The sequence below is a fragment of the Scedosporium apiospermum genome (assembly GCF_000732125.1).
Source record: "Scedosporium apiospermum strain IHEM 14462 chromosome Unknown SEQ_SAPIO_0033, whole genome shotgun sequence".
In the NCBI taxonomy this organism is placed as follows: Eukaryota; Fungi; Ascomycota; class Sordariomycetes; order Microascales; family Microascaceae; genus Scedosporium; species Scedosporium apiospermum.
Window position 1 is genome coordinate 887,355 of NW_015971734.1, and position 19,404 is coordinate 906,758.

Below are 19,404 nucleotides of genomic sequence, written 5' to 3' on the forward strand. Positions count from 1 at the left end.
TTTTCAGCCACCGAGGACACATCCCACCAAAGTGGGTACCAATAGAAGCCAATGCCCCGAAGACTAAAATGCCCCGTTGCTAGCTGTGCTCAGTGCGCTGTCACAATCCTCAACAGTTTTTATGTCCCCTGATATTGGATGCCTCGCAATATGGAGTACGAAGGATGGCATCGCGCTTCCTCTATCCAATCGATGTGGCAAAGACCCGACAACCGTGGCCATGGACTTCGACCGCGGTATTGACAAAAAAACGAAGGCTGCTATCGTGCCAACTTCCCGAACTAGGAGGTACGATAGTAGAGGTGAGGTGTGGGATCTATGTCTTGGCTTAACCAAGCGGGAGGGCACGACGAGGTAACCCCCATAAGCCTTTGCCTTTACTATTCGTAGAGACAGACCACCTCCTGCTTGGTTGTGATGTCTTGCATCATGCAAACTTCAGCTTGAATGCCCAGAACAAGATGGTCGGACAGCGATGTCTCCAGATGCCGCTCCAGGCGAATGGATTTTTGAAACGGACTCGCCGTCATACCATCGATAAGAGCACGAGGCTTGTGGGACAAGCAGGTACACGTAAATCAATGCCGCTGTGCTGGCCGTCCGTCTGTAACACTGATGTGGAGAATATGCAAAACTGTTAAGGGACTTGGTGCTTGTGATAGATCGCCATGCTTAGTGGAGGTTCGACTTCGTCAGTATAATTGATTGAGATGACAACTGTTGTTTGTCTATGGTGTTGTGCTGGGATCGTCAATTTGATGTCCCTTTCCACTTCGAAGTACTCAGGTACCCTTAGCAGGTCACCAATCATTGATGCTCCTTGTTCAGTACCCGAGTTGCCTGACAGTGGCAGACTGCTTATTGCATAACATTGAAGTAAGGTTGTTGTCCTGACTGGAGATTTGTTGATGTTCATCAATTATTTCCCCAGAAAATCCCATCTTTTTGTTTTTATTCTCAAATAATTTCTATAATTTATTTTATTTCTTTCTGGTTTACCTTCGTACTTGGCATGTTCTCGCCATTCTGCAATTCTGGCCTTCCAACACTTTTCAAGACGTAAGATTGCTTCGTCCTTGGTTCATTGTCTTTTCCCCTGAACTTTATTCCACCTTGCTTCGCCTTGGTTACCTCAATGACAAATCCGGAAAGTACTAGTCTTTGACAGGAGGTTGATTGCTGTGGCGTTTTCTCGTACTCGTAACAATTAAAACTGAAGTACCAAGTACCAGCCGCCGTCCGTGCCTGGCTCACAAGAGAAGTGCCTTGCACCCCTCCACTACCGCCCGACTCTAGAACAACTCAATCTAAGCCCCCCTTCTTCCCTCGAGTGACAGTTGAGGATTAAACTGACTTTCAAGTCAGGAAGGCGCTGAAACCCGTGGCAAGTAACTTCATGTCATCGCTCTGCCCGTCCTTCCACATTTGTCCTCGGATGTTTGTCCTTCACTTGCCACTGCACCTGACTGTTTTGTCCCCTTTCCTTGTCTTGCTTAAAATCTGTGGGAGGGTGGCGCGAATCGCCATTCGAGCATTTGTGACGAAATCATCGTCATTATGCCTCGCTTGCTACATATTTCCCTCTCTCTTTCATGATCACGGCCAAGGTCCAGAACTGGCAAGTGCCATTTCCTCCAGGCCCACTCCATTTGTGAGGTGGAAGGTGACCCTGCTCAATATAAGCTATGTACGAAGAAGTGGACCGGGGAGACCAGCCAGGAGTCAAAAAATAGGGGCGAGCGCTACCAGTACAACAAGAGTGGAGTGAATAAATAATGTGTACTTTGAGGTGGACCACGATCATACGAAATTGTGTGTTTCTTCGTATATCACAGCAAGGAAAATATCATTACTCCAATGTTCCGTGCGATTGTAGCAGGTAAGTCCCAAAGCGGAGAGTGCAGATCACATCTCAAGTTTTTTCTTATTCTCACTTCTTTCCTTTTTGTCCTTCCTGTTTCTTTTTTACTTTTGCTTTGGTCCTGCGCTAGCGTTGCAAACAAAGTAATAAACACAGGAACTTGGACCCGCTCGTATAGAGAGGTACTAGTTACTTCTAATTCTTGTGAGCTAACCATGAAAGAAGAAGGTATTTGCTACAAATTCATTCTCAATACAAGCACAGTCTTTGTTATCAGAGTACATGATGAGACCCATACATATCTTAGCACTGAAGTACCGCGGTACTTGAGGTTGTGTTTGGTTTACCACTTCTGGATCTTCCTAGCCAGAAGCGGGTGCTAGTATTGAGGCGACAGGGGTGTATGCATAGTGATTTAGCGATGTCCCGCTCTGCATCCGTTTGTTTCTCCCGGCCAATTAAGTCCACCCAGCTTGCACAGCCTCAATGGCCTCCACTGGTGCTCTGGAGACGGGTCGCTCTGGACTTCCTCTGAGGTTGAGACCTTCCTAACCTTCCCTTTCACTTTTCGTGTTTCTGTGTTTGGCAATTGGTATTATCGCAAGAGTGCGTGTCTTCCAAATACTAAAGAGAGGCAACCGATGTTCTTATAGATCGAAACTTCGCCTTCAGCCTCGACTAACGTCAACGAGTCCGTTGATCGACCACGCGCTCTTCGGTACAGCCACACACTCGTCGTTGACTGCGTCGACATTAGCATGAAGTTGGCCTAGCCCATGCTCATGACAGCTGAAGACCTGGCCTTATTCTATAGGAATCCTTCGCATCGGAGGAGGCCTTGCTGATCCAACTTACACCGAGGTCCTGCCTTGACTCCGCCGACTTCTTCACTTCTTAAATCGGGAATGGGAACATAGTTTTGCCCTCTCTCTTTCACTTGTTTGACATCTTCTTCTCGTGGAACCCTCTTGTCTCTTGAAATCTCCTTGGGGTCTGCTTCGTCTCCCCTAATCCCAACTCCTTAGCGAACCCTCCTGAATTGGCAACACCGCAGACGACACTATTACCACGAGAAACGAAGTCACCTCGCCTGGACGGCCTTGAGACGAAACCGACCAGGGGAAGAAATGGGTGACAAGACCCGTACTCCGGCGGAGGCTGACTCTGGACCAGTAAGGCGGCCAAGAGCGTAGGTTTCCTCTTCTCCCTCGATATGAGCCTTGCCGGGGGCTTTTCTTTCATTACCCGCGACGTGTCGCCGATTCCGTTGCCGAAACTCGAGCCGGTTTCTCTAACTCTATCTTATAGCCCTACAATCACAATCGATACCGCGATAAACCCCCCGGACAGCACCCAAGCGCCAGCTCCCTGTGCCTCGGATGCTTCTCCGGTATCTCCCCAGGACGATGGCGGGAGCCCTGCGACGACATCCGGGCTCCAGCTACGTGATACCACCTCTTTCGACAGCAAGGATAGCCGACCCACTAGCCCGCACAATGTGTCAAGCACGCTTCCTTCCAGAGGAGCCGATAGATCAGGAGGAGCGCCAACATTTCTTTCGGTACCCAGCAATCTACGGTCGAGACAAAACTCACTCGAGTCGGACGACGCGTCGCGGTCAGTTGTATCATCGCAGGGCGAAACAGTTGTCGCCGCGACCATAACCCCATCCGTCATCTCTTCGACGAAAAAGAGACAGTCCAACGAGTTCTCCAATGAAAAGATCATGAACGATCCGGATGCCCTAAAGCCCGATCAGGGCCGCGAGGAGGATTTCCAGGTCGAGGACAACCCCTTCGCATTCACCCCTGGTGAGCTGAACAAAATGCTGAACCCCAAGAGTTTGTCCGCCTTCTACAAGCTTGGAGGTCTCCGAGGAATGGAAAGGGGCCTTCAGACCGACTGCAAGGCCGGTTTGAGCGTCGAAGAAGTGATCGTTCCGAACAAGGTCTCGTACGCCGAAGCCATCAAGGTCGCCGAAGAGAGCGTAGATGGGGCTAAGCCTGCGTCCGACACGATCTCTGTTGCCGAGGGGTTGGTGGTAGATAGCAAGGAGAAGGACGGGGATACGCGACCATCTACTGCCCAGTCTCACCATGCTAGCGGAGGCGATCTGTTTGTCGACCGGAAACGGGTCTTCAAGGACAATAGGTTGCCCGAGAAGAAGGGAAAGACCTTGCTCCAGCTTATGTGGATCACGTACAACGACAAGGTCCTCATGCTACTCTCTGCTGCTGCCGTCGTGTCTCTCGCCATCGGTCTCTACCAGACGTTTGCCCCGAACCCCGGTCATGAAGACGAGCCCAGGGTCGAGTGGGTTGAAGGAGTTGCTATCATCGCCGCCATTGTCATCGTTGTTGTTGTCGGATCTCTGAATGATTACTCGAAGGAACGCCAATTTGCCCGTCTCAACCGCAAGAAGCAAGATCGTCTAGTCAAAGTTATCCGGTCCGGCAAGACTCAGGAGATTTCGGTTTTCGATATTCTTGTTGGAGATGTCCTCCACCTCGAGCCCGGTGACCTTGTGCCCGTTGATGGCATTCTTATCGAAGGATTCAACGTGAAGTGCGACGAGTCTCAAGCTACCGGAGAATCGGACATCATCAAGAAGCAACCCGCCGATCAAGTGTACGCCGCCATCCGTAACCACGGTAGTGTCAAGAAGCTCGATCCGTTTATTCAATCCGGAGCTCGCGTTATGGAGGGCGTCGGCACTTTTATGTGCACATCTACTGGTGTCTACTCGACTTATGGCAGGACCCTAATGGCGCTCAACGAAGACCCCGAGATTACTCCTCTCCAGTCGAAGCTGAACGTGATTGCGACTTACATTGCCAAGATTGGTGGTGCTGCTGGTCTCCTACTTTTCATTGTCCTTTTCATCAAGTTCCTAGCTGGCCTACCCAAATCTACCGCCACACCAGCAGAAAAGGGCCAGAACTTCTTGGAGATTTTCATCGTCGTCGTCACCATCATCGTCGTTGCTGTTCCTGAAGGTCTTCCGCTCGCCGTCACACTGGCCCTTGCCTTTGCCACCAACCGCATGCTCAAGGACAACAACTTGGTCAGGCATCTCAAGGCTTGCGAAGTTATGGGTAACGCCACGACTATCTGCTCGGACAAGACAGGTACCTTGACTCAAAACAAGATGCAAGTCGTCGCTGGAACAGTCGGCACGAGCCATCGCTTTGGAGCCAGCGGGCCGGCGACAGTCTCGGGTGAGTCTAACGGAAGCGAATCCGACGCCGAGTCCGTAGAGATGGATCCGAGCGGCGGTGTTTCGCCTAGCGAGTTTGCTTCTGTGCTCTCTGCTCCGGTTAAGAAACTTTTAGTTGACTCGATCGCCCTTAACTCCACCGCGTTCGAAAGTACGGTGGACGGCGAGCTGACATTTATCGGCTCCAAAACCGAAACTGCGCTTCTCCTTTTTGCCAAGCAGTTCCTCGGCATGGGTCCTGTAAACATTGAGCGGGAGAACTCTACTACTTTGCAACTAATTCCGTTCGATTCTGGCCGCAAGTGCATGGGTATCGTTGTGGCTCGCGAGAAGGGCAAGGCGCGACTCTACATCAAGGGAGCGTCCGAGATTGTCCTCGGCAAGTGTACGCAGATGATTCAGGACCCCGCTCACGACTTGGGTCTCACCAGAATGACCTCGGACCATACGCGCACCGTCGAACACCTCATCAATCACTACGCCTCCCGGTCTCTCCGAACTATTGGCCTTGCCTACAGGGATTTCGAGCAGTGGCCTCCTAGACGCTTCCGACGAAATACCGGCGACGAGAACAGCAATGAGATTCCCTTTGAGGAATTGTTCCACGAGATGGTCTTTGTCGGTATGGTCGGTATTCAGGATCCCTTGAGAGACGGTGTGCCGGAGGCTGTGCGCGTATGTCAGAAGGCCGGCGTCGTCGTACGGATGGTTACTGGTGATAACAAGCTCACGGCCCAAGCCATTGCTCGCGAATGCGGTATCATGCAGCACAACAGTATCGTCATGGAAGGGCCCGAGTTTAGAAACCTGTCGAAGGACGAGCAGATGAAAATCATCCCCCGACTCCACGTGCTCGCACGTTCGAGCCCCGAGGACAAGCGCATCCTGGTCAAGCGGCTCAAGGACAAGGGTGACATTGTTGCCGTCACCGGTGACGGCACGAACGATGCGCCGGCCCTCAGGATGGCTGATGTCGGTTTCTCTATGGGTATTGCAGGAACAGAGGTTGCCAAGGAGGCGTCGTCGATTATTCTCATGGACGACAACTTCAACTCGATTGTCAAGGCTCTCAAGTGGGGACGGGCCGTCAACGATGCGGTCAAGCGATTCCTCCAGTTCCAGCTCACGGTTAACGTGACAGCGGTTATTCTTACTTTTGTCTCGGCGGTGGTGAACAAAGACGAGTCCTCGGTGTTGACGGCGGTGCAGCTTCTCTGGGTCAATTTGATCATGGACACGCTCGCGGCCCTCGCGTTGGCCACTGATCCGCCACGCGACAGCGTCTTGAACCGGCTGCCGGAGCCACGAAACGCATCGATCATCTCGGTCACGATGTGGAAGATGATTCTTGGTCAGGCTGTGTATCAGCTCGCGATTACGTTCCTCATCTACTTTGGGCGCGAGAAAGTTCTTCCCGAGACAGGCAAATATGTACTCGACGATGCGACGATTGGAACGCTGGTTTTCAACACGTTTGTCTGGATGCAAATCTTTAACCAGTGGAAGTAAGTGAATTTTTTATTTTTTCGGCTATTCACCTCACGGTCCCTTCAAGAATCCGAGATACTAACAATATTTCTAATAGCAATCGACGTCTGGACAACGAATTCAACATCTTTGAAGGTGTCTTCAAGAACAAAATCTTCCTCGCCATTAGCGCGCTGATGTGCGGTTGCCAAATCCTCATCGTCTTCGTGGGTGGCCCAGCATTCAAAATTAATGACGCACCCGAAGGCACGCGAGATCCTCAGGGGCCGGTGTTGTGGGCTGTCGCTATTGTCCTAGGCTTCATCTCGATCCCGTTCGGTATCATCATCCGGCTGATCCCCGACCGGTTGATTCTCAAGCTAGTGCCAGACTACCTCAAGAGGCGAAGCAGCAATGTTCCAGACTTGACGGTGTCGAACGAGGAGATGTTTGACTTTTACCCACCGGCACTCGCCGACGTGCGAGACGAGCTCGCGTTCCTCAAGAGGATCAAGGGTGGGCGGCTCAACAACCTCAAGTTTGCCATGAGGCACCCGCGCGAGACGCTCATGTCGCGATCGCGCAGCCCGTCACACTCGCGCACCAACTCCATCAGACCTCCGCGGACGCCGGACCGAGAAGACAGCTTCGGATCTGTCGGCGGTACCACGATACCTCCTTCTCCGGATAACCGCAAGAGGTCGAGGTCGATAAGATCGAGGTCGAACTCGGCGTTGGGCGCGCCGACGGTGATGGCGGGTATCGTGGCGGCTGGTGTCGCCGCGGGATGGTCGCCCATCGACCGGTCTACCTCGAGGGAGGATCGCGGAGAAGCTTCTTTGAATAGGGAAGCGTCGCTGATTACGCAAAGGACCGAGGAGTGAGGGAGGAAGAAGGCATGAATCGCTTTATGACTGATTTCACAGCACATTTGCACATATACCCAAATCCACACACTTGCACATGCATACCATCCATTACCAATTGCTCATCCAGGAGTTGGTTGTCTCGTTAAGTCTTTTTTGTCGCCAACTTTTTTTTTTTTTCTTCCCGTCGTTTTACATACAACACACCATACCTCCTTCAGGTCCTGCACCTAGGGCCTTCCCGTGCGAATCCATGCCCTTGTGTTTGTCTCTTACCGTCATTTTTTACCTTTCCTTTTTCCTTAAACTCCTGTACGATATAGCACCCCCCCAGTGGAGCAACTAGACGGGGACAGTGACCAGTTTCCTATTTTGATTGGTATCTCGCTCGCAACACACATAGACTTTCGTTTTTGTATTTTTCTTTTCTGTTTTGTTCGATTTTCCGCCTTGAGGAGTTGGCCTTGATATTTTTATTCTGCAAAAGAGAGAAACAAAATAAGGAGTGGGCGTTTGGAGAATTGGAATTTCCTGGTTCCGGTTTTCTTTTTGCCTTTTTCCCTTTTTCGAGAACGGGGGAGTTTGTTATTCTTGACATAACATTCTTGTGCCTATTATCGCCATATTTTGTTTTAATCCCCTTTTTTTTGGGAGAGGAGGTGGGGGGGGAGGAAAGGGAAGAGGGATCTGTGTGTATAGTATCGTAGTCGGGAATTTGAATAGAGGACTACACAACACTACGGATTTTGTCTATATATTGGCTGCATCAAAATGTGTGTGTGTGATGCGATGCGATCATGGCGACGTTGATGCCCGAGTTGGTGCGGTGTTGGTGATTTGATGTCGGTGTGAGTGTGTTGCTGCATGCCGTACCTGACGTGGCCATCGTGATGTGATGCGATGCGATTGATAGACATAGATGCGGCATGCCCTATCACCGTGCGAGATCTTGGGCAGGACCAGGCCATGATCGGCGGACGTTCCGAGTTGGCTTTTTGTCAGTTGGTTTCGTCATGGTTCCTCGTTTGTTAGTCCTATCATTTGTTTCTAGAAACTCGGAGATTTCCCGGAGTCGACCGAAGCACATCGATTGATCGATCCATGTATCCGGGCAGTGGTGTCGGGCAAGTTCGGACATGGCGAATGGTGGATGGCGGATGCGATGGAATATGGGTTACTGGGTTCTCCGTGGCGGGTTTGCGTTTGCCACGTCGCGGTTTTTAGCGCGCTAGATTTTTTTTCCTCAGTTTTCTGACTATTTCTTCCATGTAAGTGCTTGTATCAAATCTTGGGACTGGAGGCTTATAAACCGTCGAGTCCCATATCCTATATCTACAGCACAGACACATATAGTCTGCGAAACACTTGCTGCGGCGCTCCCGCGGAATTTGATATTGATATTGATTCCCTAGAGAGCAACAGCAAATCGCAAGAGAATCAGTCGATTTTGGATTCGATGTTGGATTCGATGTTGGATAGCCACTGTGCTGCTGCCTATGATCAAGGTTTCTCAAGGTTCCCCGGTTCCCTGTCCGGCCAAGTACTTGGTATAAGTCTAGGAGAGGGAGGGAGATACACAGAGATAGAGTACGCGTGAGAGTTTTGAGTGACCGAGTGTGCCTAGGACTCGGCTGTGATTGAGTGAATGACATCGAGTTGCTCTGTGCTGGCTCGTCCACCCCAAGCCACGTTTCTTCCTAGCGTCGTCCGAGAGGTTTACTTGTTTTTAACCTTCTCTTATTTCCTTTCTTCATCTTCTTCCATTCAATATTCCTAGTTGCACCAAGACCAAGACGCACAACTTGCGTTTTGTCCATTTACACCAACTGTCTTCTTCTTTTCCTCTATTTCTTTTTATTCACCGGGTTGGCCTATCTCTATCTAACCTTGGACATAACCAGATCTTGGTACATCACGCTTGATACCATCCACCCTCACCATCCTCGAGTCTACCTCAGGACTGTTTAGGTGTTCCACTAATCCATCAACCACTGCCTGCATCGACCGGGTCGTGATATTGGTGATATTGATGCGGCCGTGCTATTCTCCCCCATCCCTCATCGCACATAGCACGTAGAACCGCGAAAGACGGAACGCGAAACGGGCAAGCAATCGAACTACAGACACATCTTCTCCGGTCTCTCCTTTGCACTGCTCAACTCGTCCCCTTGCTCTCTTTTCTTTCTTGAAATATCAAGGTTTGGGCTTGGTTGGAATTCTCTCTCGATCGGTTCGGTTCTATTCACTTACCAATCGAGGAAGGAGCGAGCACGAGCACGAGCAAGATCACGAGAGTGAGAGGCAGAGGGAGAGGGCAGAGCAAGTCTCGAGTCTTATACTATTTACAAGTACACACAGAAAAGTACTCTCCTGTGTTATCCGACTTAGTCGTCCGATTCTCTGATTCTTTCTTATTCTTCTTATTCTTGTTCTCTAATTCTCTCCCTTGTTCTTTCTCTACACTTCATCCCATCCACAGCCAACATCCGCTTCAACCTCAGCTACAACCACAACCACAACTACGGCTCTAATTGATCCATTAATTTCAGCCTGATTCTGCATCTACACGATAGATTCCGCCACCACATTAAAACCATCCTCTTTCCTCTTCGCCTCAAGAGGAACCACAACCCCTTTGTCTCCTCCAAACCTTCTCTCAACCCTTGGTCCCTGCTCCATTTCATTTCTTGGGGCAAACGCCAATTCCAATTTTACAACTAATTCGAAAAGGGACCCAAAGCTGGCATCTCAATTCCATCGAGATCCAATAACCGAGAAGCCGGAAACCAGTTGGAGCTAGGAGCTGGACTTGGCTGGTTTTACTGAGAATTTATCGACAACTCAACCGGGACTGGGACAAAGCATCAAGATAAACCTCAACTCGCCCAGGCGACTGGCGCAACCCCATCACACGCTTTTTTGACTTTGACGTGTGCTCGGAAACCAGCATAGAACCATCCTTCATCCGCTAGGTTCCTCGACGCGTAACTTCCAACTTCTCGCAACCTATTTTTGTCTCATCACTTTCCTCAACTATTTTCCCCCAGTCCATCCTGTTTCACAACCCTCGCCCGAAACCGAAACCTTTTCCTCTCCTTTGTTTTTCACCATTCATCAACTTTCTTCACGACTCATCTAGAATCTAATCACTCCCCCATCTCGCACCCTCACATACCCAGGCCACATCCTCCTCATGGCCAATTCCAAAACCGCGGCCAAGGCTACGACCGCGGCCCCTTTAACCAAGCACACTCTCCCCACAGAACCCACCACCCGCAAGGGCACCAAGTCGCCCACCAGCAGCGCCTCGTCCGTGTCGTCGCGTTCATCGCGTTCATCGCGCTCCAAGTCCAAGTCCAAGACAAAGGCAAAGAACAGCAGCACAAGAACCAAAGCCAAGGCGAAGCCCAGGACGAAGAAACAACCCGCGTCTCGGTCGGCTTCTACGTCCGATCAAGGTGAGGCTGGGGAGGATGGTGATGATGAAGGCACCAATAGCAGCAGGGCGTCGGCGTTGCAGGAATTGGAGGATCACATTATCGATGCGTGGGACACTGAGTCAATTTTAGCTGAGGTCATTGAGGGCTTGACAGATATGCGAGATGGATCAGATGGTGAGCTTATTTGTTTTCTGCTTTGTCTTTTGCCCCTTTATCACAGGCTGCTGGAAGGACAGAGGGAGGAACATGCCCTCGGCTCTTGTTCACGCACTGTCGCATTTTATTTTATTTTTTTTTTTTTCCTCTTAACCTTCTTTAAATCTTCCCCTTTCCATTTTCTCTCTCTCTCACTCTCTCTCTCTCTCCCCTCTTTTCTCTATACCAGGCTCTCTGCTAACATCCTTTTTAGACCCTGAGTGCTGCACTCCTGATGAGGCGGCCGGCCTTCGCCACCAACTCCGCCAACTAGGCCCTCAAGAGTTCTGTCGCCGCACCATAGACTCAGGCACCTACACCGCCAGGAAGCTCCTATCCGCCTTCAACATCCGCCCGCCCTCCTTCCTGGACGGCTGCCCCGATGAGGCCTACTTCAGCCTCCTCTCCGCCGCCATTGCCCGCGAGCTCAACAAGCGCGCCAAGCTACCCCACCTTAACACCGTCCAGGATGCTGCCGACCTGATCAGCCGCAGCAAGAACATCATTTGCCTCACCGGCGCTGGCATTTCCACGAGTCTGGGTATTCCCGACTTCCGATCCAAGGGAACCGGTCTGTACTCGAAGCTGGAGTACCTGGGTCTCAACGACCCACAGGAAGTCTTTGATATTGAACAGTTTAGGGCCGATCCGTCCATTTTCTACTCCGTGGCCAAGGATATCCTACCCTCAACTGACCGCTTCACGCCTACTCACGCCTTCATCGCCATGCTGCAACAACGAGGTAAACTCCTGACAAACTACTCGCAAAACATCGACAACCTCGAAGCCAAGGCCGGCATCCATCCGTCCAAGCTTGTCCAGTGTCACGGATCCTTCGCCACAGCTAGCTGCATAGAGTGCGGCTTCAAAACCGACGGCGAATCCATCTTCCCAGACATCCGCTCCGGCACCCTTCCCCGTTGTCCCGAATGCGCCAAAACCCTCCGCTCCACGGCTTCCAACGGCAGGACGAAGCGTAAGCGCTCCCGCGGCTCGGACGCCAACAAGAGGCGTAAGCGCAACGGAAACGGCTACGGAGGCTACCACGACGATGACGACTCGGGCTCCGAATTCGACATCCCCGAAGCGGGCGTCATGAAGCCCGACATCATCTTCTTCGGCGAGGCGCTGCCCGATGACTTCGCCCTACGACTCACGGAGCACGACCGCGACGTCGTCGATCTCGTCGTCGTCATCGGCACGTCGCTAAAGGTGTCGCCCGTTAGCGAGATCGTCAGCTATCTCCCCTCCCATGTGCCACAGATTTACATCTCGAGGACACCCGTCGAGCATTTGAATTTCGACATTGATTTGTTGGGCGATTGCGACGTTGTTGTCGTGGAGCTGTGTAGGAGGATGGGGTGGGAGTTGGAGCATGAGATGATTCCGCCGGGACAGGTTGTGGAGGTGAAGAAGGAGGAAGGGTTTGCGAGTCGGTGGGCGTTTAAGGAGGCTTAAGGCCTTCTTTTTCTCTTTTCTTGGGAGGTTGGCTTTTGTTTTTTAATCTTGGGAGGAGATAGGGGAGTGTGTTTTTTCTTCTTGACACCCCTTTTTTTTAAAAAAACTTCTTTCTGAGGGATGGATTCGTGGCGTTTCATATGGGAGTCCGAGGGGGACTAGGGAAAAAGAAAAGACGGGGAAATGTTTTGATTTCGAATTTTCCGTCTGTGCTGGTTTTAAAAGAGAGACGCCATACCACGTATCCTAGACTAGAATTGTTCTCTTTTTACAAATGTATTCCCTTGGTGTTATTTTTCTATGAAAATGTGTTTCTGAAGAAAGGAGTATTGTCTAGCTGGCTAAAAATACTCGTTGAAGAAATCCCTAATTATGAAATTTCTCGTTTCGAGATGAGAAACGCTCGCATCATTTCGCCTCAGCGAGTATCATGTAGAATCCACCAGATCCTTTAGGCTTCGCTCTCTTCGCTCTCATCCTCAAGAACATACACCATGGTAATTCCCATGACGGGTTCCAGGCCGCCGTGGTGCCCGGCCATGGGAGTATGTTGCGTAAGGTTGTAGTAGGCCTTGATGGACAGCTCGTCGCCGGGCTTGATGGAGCCGAGGTTCTTGCAGGAGCTCATGGAGGAGATGTGCAGAATGTGGCCGTCGGTACCGTGGTCGTGGCCTTCGTCGGAGTGGCCGTCCTCCTCTTCGCCATGTTCGTGGCCAGCCTCGCCTTCTCCTTCTCCGTGATCGTGGTTTGGTTCGCCTTCCTCTCCATGGTCATGGCCGGCTTCTCCCTCGTCATGAGAATGCGATCCATCTCCGTGGTCATGACCCCCCTCCTGCCCTTCTGCGTCCTCATCCCCATACATCCCAACATGCGTAATAAACCCAGCAGACTCCCCATACCTAGCCACATGCTCGCACAAAACCTCCCCATTGACCCCAACATCCTGTCTCACCCCACCATCATGCAAATGCCCCATCACACTCAGCATCTCCCCCGAAATCGTCGACTCCCACACAATCTCGGCATCGAATACGGGCTCATCAAGCGTCACGTTGTACTCGGCGTTGCTGCACAGACCCGCGATGTCGATCCATACGGGGGTGACGGCGCGGAAGCTGGCGGCGGCTGACTTGTCTGAGGCGAGGACGAATTCGTAGTCGATGGTGAGGAAGGCGGCGCGTGGGAGGGCGGATTCGTTCATGAGTTCGGTGGTGTGGGTGATGTTGGCGTTTGGGCTGAAGTAGACGCCTACGTTTCGGGTTCTACGAGCGAAGTGAGTAACCAGTTTTTTGGGGGGCGGCCTTGACTTCATATTAACATACCCGTTGTTCGAAATGTCCAACACAGTCCGCTCATTCCCCGAAGCGAAAAGCCTCGCCGGTGCCTCATCGCAAGTAACGTCCGGCTCACTAAAGTCCACCAAGAGGGTGTGGTGCAACCACATTCCCGTGTCGGCATTCGCGACGGACCCGTCTTGGAACTCGAGGCCCGCGTGGAAGTTGGTGATGTAGCAATCCGTGCAGGGGACCTCTAATGGGCCTTCAAAGTTCTTCATGCCCATGGTCTCTGGGTCGTGCACGCCCGGGACGAGGAAGGGGCCGTAGCGGACTTTGAGGCGCTCGGCACCGAGATCTTTGAAGTGGATTGGGTCAAGGACCTCAATCTTCTCGGCTGGGGTATTGTTAGCTTGCGGGTTCTTGAGGGAAGTCTTGTTCGGTGAAGGGAGATGTGGATAAGAATGGTTCTTACTGATGGACCTGGTCTTGCATTTGGAGGCCGCCAAGGCAAAGCTCCCTAAGGAGAGGAGGTTGGCTATCATAGATATCCGCATGGTGACTGGATAGACCTTGCAGGTTTGGGGGGTGCAACGAGTTGTATAGAAAACGATGATGGAAGGGAAGGAAAGACGTAAGGAGCTACCGCTGATTAATGATTCGGATATAGCTTCCTCCTCAACCTGGAAACCAGCCGCCTCTTATACCCGGATGAGAAATCGAAAGAAAGAAGGGGACTCTAGATATATTTAGAGAAAGCAAAACCCAAACTGCGAAGAGAAGAAAATTCCGGCCGGAGACATCGGACGAGAAGTTGCTCCAACGGCGAATCCTTCGTGACAGCATTGTTCCGGGAATTCGCATCTGTAGGAGCATTACCAAGCTTGTGCAGCGGTTCCGAGCCGCAATCATTTACGCCGATATTGAATGGCCACCTTCCGGTTGTCGTGGGGCTTTACAGGCGGCCGACGTCGCTTCGTATTGTAGCAATCCTTAGCGGCAAAGATGAGACTGGTTATGGACATAGATTCATATGAGTCTACAACTCATCTGTACGCCTTCGGCTTCTTGCGCTCTTCTTTTGCACCGATGCTGGAGATTGCTGATCACATACAAACATTGAACACCCCATCTTTCAAAGCCAGGAACTTACCTGCATATCTAGGCGTGTTATAAGCATAAATGATATAACGTTGGGTAGAATATGAGATGAAATGAGTAGATGCTAGGCCGGATTAACGACTCCCCGATCAATAGATTGCGGAGTTGTGAGATTCACTCAGGCACTTAAATGAAGTCATCCACGTTCCTGTTTTTAACCGGCCAAAGAATCGAGCTCGTTACACTCGTAAATCAATCAAATCAAGCAACATCTTACACGAGATCGGGATATGCCGTAAAGGATGGGGGTGTGGGCAGCCCAATGGAAGGTAAAGGACCAGATATTGGATATAGATTAATTGCGGTGGCTTAGAAAGATCGAGTACGAATGTAAACGACCATACGAGCGGAGGGCCGAAAGGAGGGTATGTTCGCGCCAACTTGCATGTCTGTTGGAGCTTTTAGGAATAGATGGTTTGGGATAAGTCGTTCTTCTCACTCTTTCGTCGGAAATGAGGTTGTCATGATATGCCCATCTCAACCTCGAGTGCTGAGTGGTCTTGAACGTTGATTCTTGTGAAGAACCGAAAGATGTACTAGTACAAGCACTTCTTACCAATGAGGTCGAGTTCCTGACAGAGTTCGCCTATGATTGGTGGATTTGTTCCGTGGACCTGAACCTCGCAAGTCAATTGACCTGAACCCCAAACAGGGGCTTGACGCCACATCTGATGTTTGAACGACCAAAGGATTTATTCACGCGCCACGATCAATTGTGGCTTTGGTGTTCGGACCTCTCTGAGACACCGCGCCGAAACGTGCCACGTTCCCAGGACAGGGGAAACAGAACAGTGAACCAAAGAGAGCGATTCCACCATTGAGACCTCGAGAACAGCGGGCTGTTTGAAACAATCGTCGGGTCATATCTGTGAGGGGCAGCTGAGCTCTGTCTTCGTTTTGTGTATTATATATATATATTTTCTTATTTTCACCTTCAGTTCCCTTCGTTGATTTGTTCTATTAGCCATTGATTCTGGCCCCAAGCCTCATTCACCTCAGCTGGGCCGGGAGGGAATTGCCCATTGGAAAACTAAACTTTCACCATGCCGCCCAAAAGCAAATCCTCCAAGAACCCCGGACCGGCTCCGGAGGGCTTTACGCCCGAGAGGTTTGAAAAGGAGCTCCAAAGCCTCGCAACAAAAGCCCAAGAGCAGACATGGGCCAAGGAAAGCACCGAACGCGTAGTGCGCTATCTCGTTCCCTTCCTCCTCCTCACCCTCCTCGGAATCAGCTCCACCGCATCCCAGCAGGCTCTATCTCCCGTCTTCGGCTCGCTCCCCGCGGCCGTTTGGAATTCCAAGTTGACAGCCGCGGCGTGTTTTGTGGGATGGGCCGGGAACGTGTTCATTGAGCGAGCGTTGCCCGTGGGTCCTGCCAAGCTGATCCCCGTGTTTGCCATCTACGCGCCAACTGTGCAGTTCTTTTTGAGCCAGTTCAGCGGGTTTTTGACGGCGAGATGGGGTCCTCTGGTCATTGAATCGCTCACGTTGTTTCCCGTTACGGTGCTCACGGCCTCTTGCGTGGCGGGCTTGCTGGAGGGAATGAGTTTGAAGCCGTTGCCCAAGTTCCTCGGGGACTCGGCTCCCGGTCTCGTCTCGCTTTTGTACTTCAAGTTCATCGAGAATCTGTCGTTAAGGTTGTTCCTGCACTATGTCGGCCGGTCCATCTTCCTGACCAGAATTGGTCTGGAAATGATCCTAGCAGCCATCTATACCGTGCTGGCGCCCTCCAGACTCATCCTCCTCACCATCCCGGCCATCATCCACACCACCTTCTTCAATTACCACCTCCCCACGCCCACGGCTACGACGGCCCTGCAGGCAAAGCTGGAAGCCGACAACTGGCTGCTCCTGGACCGCAAGGAGTCGCTCACCGGGTACATCTCGGTGCTTGAGAGCGTCGACCACGGATATAGGGTCTTACGATGTGATCATAGCCTTCTTGGAGGGGAATGGGTCAAGTTTGCGGGCCCTGTTGTGGCTGAGCCGATTTATAGCGTGTTTGTTATGCTGGAGGCTGTTAGGCTTGTGGAGGTGCCGGAGCCTATTGAGGATAGCCAGGCGAAAGCTCTTGTAATGTACGGCGACTCCCTGTTTTGTTTTACTCTGGATCACCTTTTTGCTAACTATAACTTTACTAGCGGGCTCGGTATTGGCACGACGCCGGCCGCCCTCATCGCTCACGGCATCGACACCACCATTGTCGAAATTGACCCCGTGGTGCACGAGTTCGCGGGCAAGTACTTCCAGCTGCCGGAGAAGCATACCGCCGTCATCGATGATGCCGTCAGCTACACGCAGAAGCTGGCCAAGGAGTCGACGGAACAGTTTGATTACATTGTTCACGACGTCTTTACTGGCGGTGCTGAACCGTTGCCTCTTTTCACGCTCGAGTTCCTTGAGGGGCTTCATGCTCTTTTGAAGCCCGGCGGTGTTATTGCCATTGTAAGTGTTCAGAAAAAAAAATCCGAAACACTGTCTATATTTGATGCTTTTTTGTGAAGACTCTAATTCATGGATCTTCCTCGCAGAACTACGCCGGAGACTTCCTCCTTCCGGCCCCCAAAATGGTCATGCAAACCATCCGCCACGTCTTCCCATCCTGCCGCGTCTTCCGCGAGTCGGAAAAGCCGTCGGCCGAAGAGATGGAAGAGTCCGGCCAGGACTTTATCAACGCCGTCATCTTCTGCAGGAAGAGCGCCAGCGACCCCGTGGCGTTCAGGGAGCCCGTGGCGGGGGATTTCCTGAGGAGCAGGTCTCGCGAGATGTTCCTTGTGCCGAAGCACGAGGTAGACCTGTCCGAGTTTACTACGGCTGGGGATGAGGGTGTGGGCTTGCTGATGGCGAATGGCACGCAGGAGTTGGCGGGGGAGCAGGAGAAGAGTGCTGTTGGGCATTGGGATGTTATGAGAATTGTGTTGCCTGCGAAGGTATGGGAGATGTGGTGATGGAGAGGCCTTGGGTGGTATACCCCGGTAGCCCGGCGGTTTGGGTAGTGTGTACGACGTTGGTGATGACGATATCTGTTACTCTCCCTCTTTCTCGCAATTCTTGCAAGAATGTTGGATTAATAGACGCGCACTAAGTTACAAGTTGGTCTAGAGTCATTTCAAATGCTCACGACACCTCATTTCTGTCCCCATTTCTCTTTCCAGGTACTACATACTCTTATCGACCTGGCCACAGGCTTCCGACCGCATGAGATAACGGTCCTGACACTGGAATTCCTCACGTAATTACTCGGGGCTTGAGTATATCTGATATTCTCTGAGGGGAGCAGAACAAATGGTCGTGAGCAGAGCGGCCATCTCTTCTCTCACTCATCAATGTATAAGCAAGAGCTCACGAATCTAATCTATTTTCTCTCGTACGAGGATTCTCTTATCCGAGAAGATGGCAGATCGATATTGTGCACCATTCGTCTTTTCTTGTCGCTGGTGTTATTAGGCGGTGTCGGGGCGTTGAGAGATCTTCGTGTCGGGCCGCAGGTTTCGCGTGACTTTAAGGCGTTCTATTGTTCATATTTACCATCTTATATTTAGCTTCTACAGGTATGGCTATCTGAGATTGAGGCAGATTTTCCAGCTCTACACATTCTTCCATTTTGGCTAACCGTGGGAGATGTGGGAGGTGGGCATCTAGAGGCTACGCGAGGGTGATATTGGGGTCGATCAGAGAGAGCAGCGCAGTGAAGCGCAGCTCGATGTGCCACGGAAAATCCGTTGGGTGTGCTCTGGTTCGGGAATTACGTTACTTGTAGAACTGGAGATCTCTCGCTCAGAGGAGAAGGGAGAGATAGAGGAGAGGGGGTTGATCGTCAGGACATGATTTGGAAGAGCCAGTGGGTGGGAGATGCACCGAGCATCTGGAAAGTCTGTCGGGAAACCAAAGAATGCGATACGACGCCGAATGATCGCAGAGAGGGAGATCGAGACTGATACGGGGACTTGCCGGAAATGAGAATATAGCTCAAGCTCCTCAGGTTGAGGGAGAGCTCGATCATCCGCCCGTCGTCCGTCGTCCGTCGTGATGTCGATGTTATTTAGATTCGCCAACACACCTGTCGACAGTTGAGAGAAGCACGACGGATTGAGTACCTTATGGGTAGACTTAAATCAGCAAAGAAATTGATCAACCAGCGAAATTCCTTAAGTCAGCGCTCCATCTCCATCTCCATCTCCAACCCCCATTTTCCTCATCTTCATCTCCTGCACCTCCTGATTCCCTACTTCGGGATCTTCCGCTTAAACACAATGATTGTTCCATGACCATCATGATCACCCATCGTTTATGCCGCCCCTCACTCTGGAAGTCCCTCGCTCCGGATCGCGAGCCACAGTTCTCAGCCCCTCCTTGGGAATAAAGGGGCCACAGCGAGAGGCACAGGCGCAGATACAGGAAAGGGAGGGTTACTATGCAGAACCTCTCGGATGCAGTTGCATCTTCATCAAGCCTGCCAGACCTGC

At 51.5% G+C, this 19,404-nt stretch overlaps 4 protein-coding genes across 4 annotated transcripts; 3 read left to right on the forward strand and 1 right to left on the reverse strand.

The window, feature by feature from the left end:
* Positions 1 to 2,988: 2,988 nt before the first annotated feature.
* On the forward strand, positions 2,989 to 7,429 carry SAPIO_CDS0825 (Calcium-transporting ATPase 2; the record flags this gene model as incomplete). The annotated part of the gene is made up of 3 exons (XM_016783518.1): positions 2,989 to 3,050; positions 3,170 to 6,583; positions 6,664 to 7,429. The coding sequence occupies 3 exons, from the start codon at positions 2,989 to 2,991 to the stop codon at positions 7,427 to 7,429; spliced, it is 4,242 nt and encodes a 1,413-aa protein (XP_016646284.1).
* A 3,175-nt stretch (positions 7,430 to 10,604) lies between these two features.
* On the forward strand, positions 10,605 to 12,504 carry SAPIO_CDS0826 (Histone deacetylase; the record flags this gene model as incomplete). The annotated part of the gene is made up of 2 exons (XM_016783519.1): positions 10,605 to 11,025; positions 11,261 to 12,504. 2 exons carry the CDS (start codon positions 10,605 to 10,607, stop codon positions 12,502 to 12,504), a joined length of 1,665 nt encoding a protein of 554 aa, XP_016646285.1.
* A 451-nt stretch (positions 12,505 to 12,955) lies between these two features.
* Positions 12,956 to 14,335, reverse strand: SAPIO_CDS0827 (uncharacterized protein; the record flags this gene model as incomplete). Its single annotated transcript, XM_016783520.1, has 3 exons — positions 12,956 to 13,766; positions 13,827 to 14,175; positions 14,254 to 14,335. 3 exons carry the CDS (start codon positions 14,333 to 14,335, stop codon positions 12,956 to 12,958), a joined length of 1,242 nt encoding a protein of 413 aa, XP_016646286.1.
* A 1,647-nt stretch (positions 14,336 to 15,982) lies between these two features.
* SAPIO_CDS0828 (Spermine/spermidine synthase) lies at positions 15,983 to 17,886 on the forward strand (the record flags this gene model as incomplete). The annotated part of the gene is made up of 3 exons (XM_016783521.1): positions 15,983 to 17,016; positions 17,080 to 17,383; positions 17,470 to 17,886. 3 exons carry the CDS (start codon positions 15,983 to 15,985, stop codon positions 17,884 to 17,886), a joined length of 1,755 nt encoding a protein of 584 aa, XP_016646287.1.
* Positions 17,887 to 19,404: the final 1,518 nt, after the last annotated feature.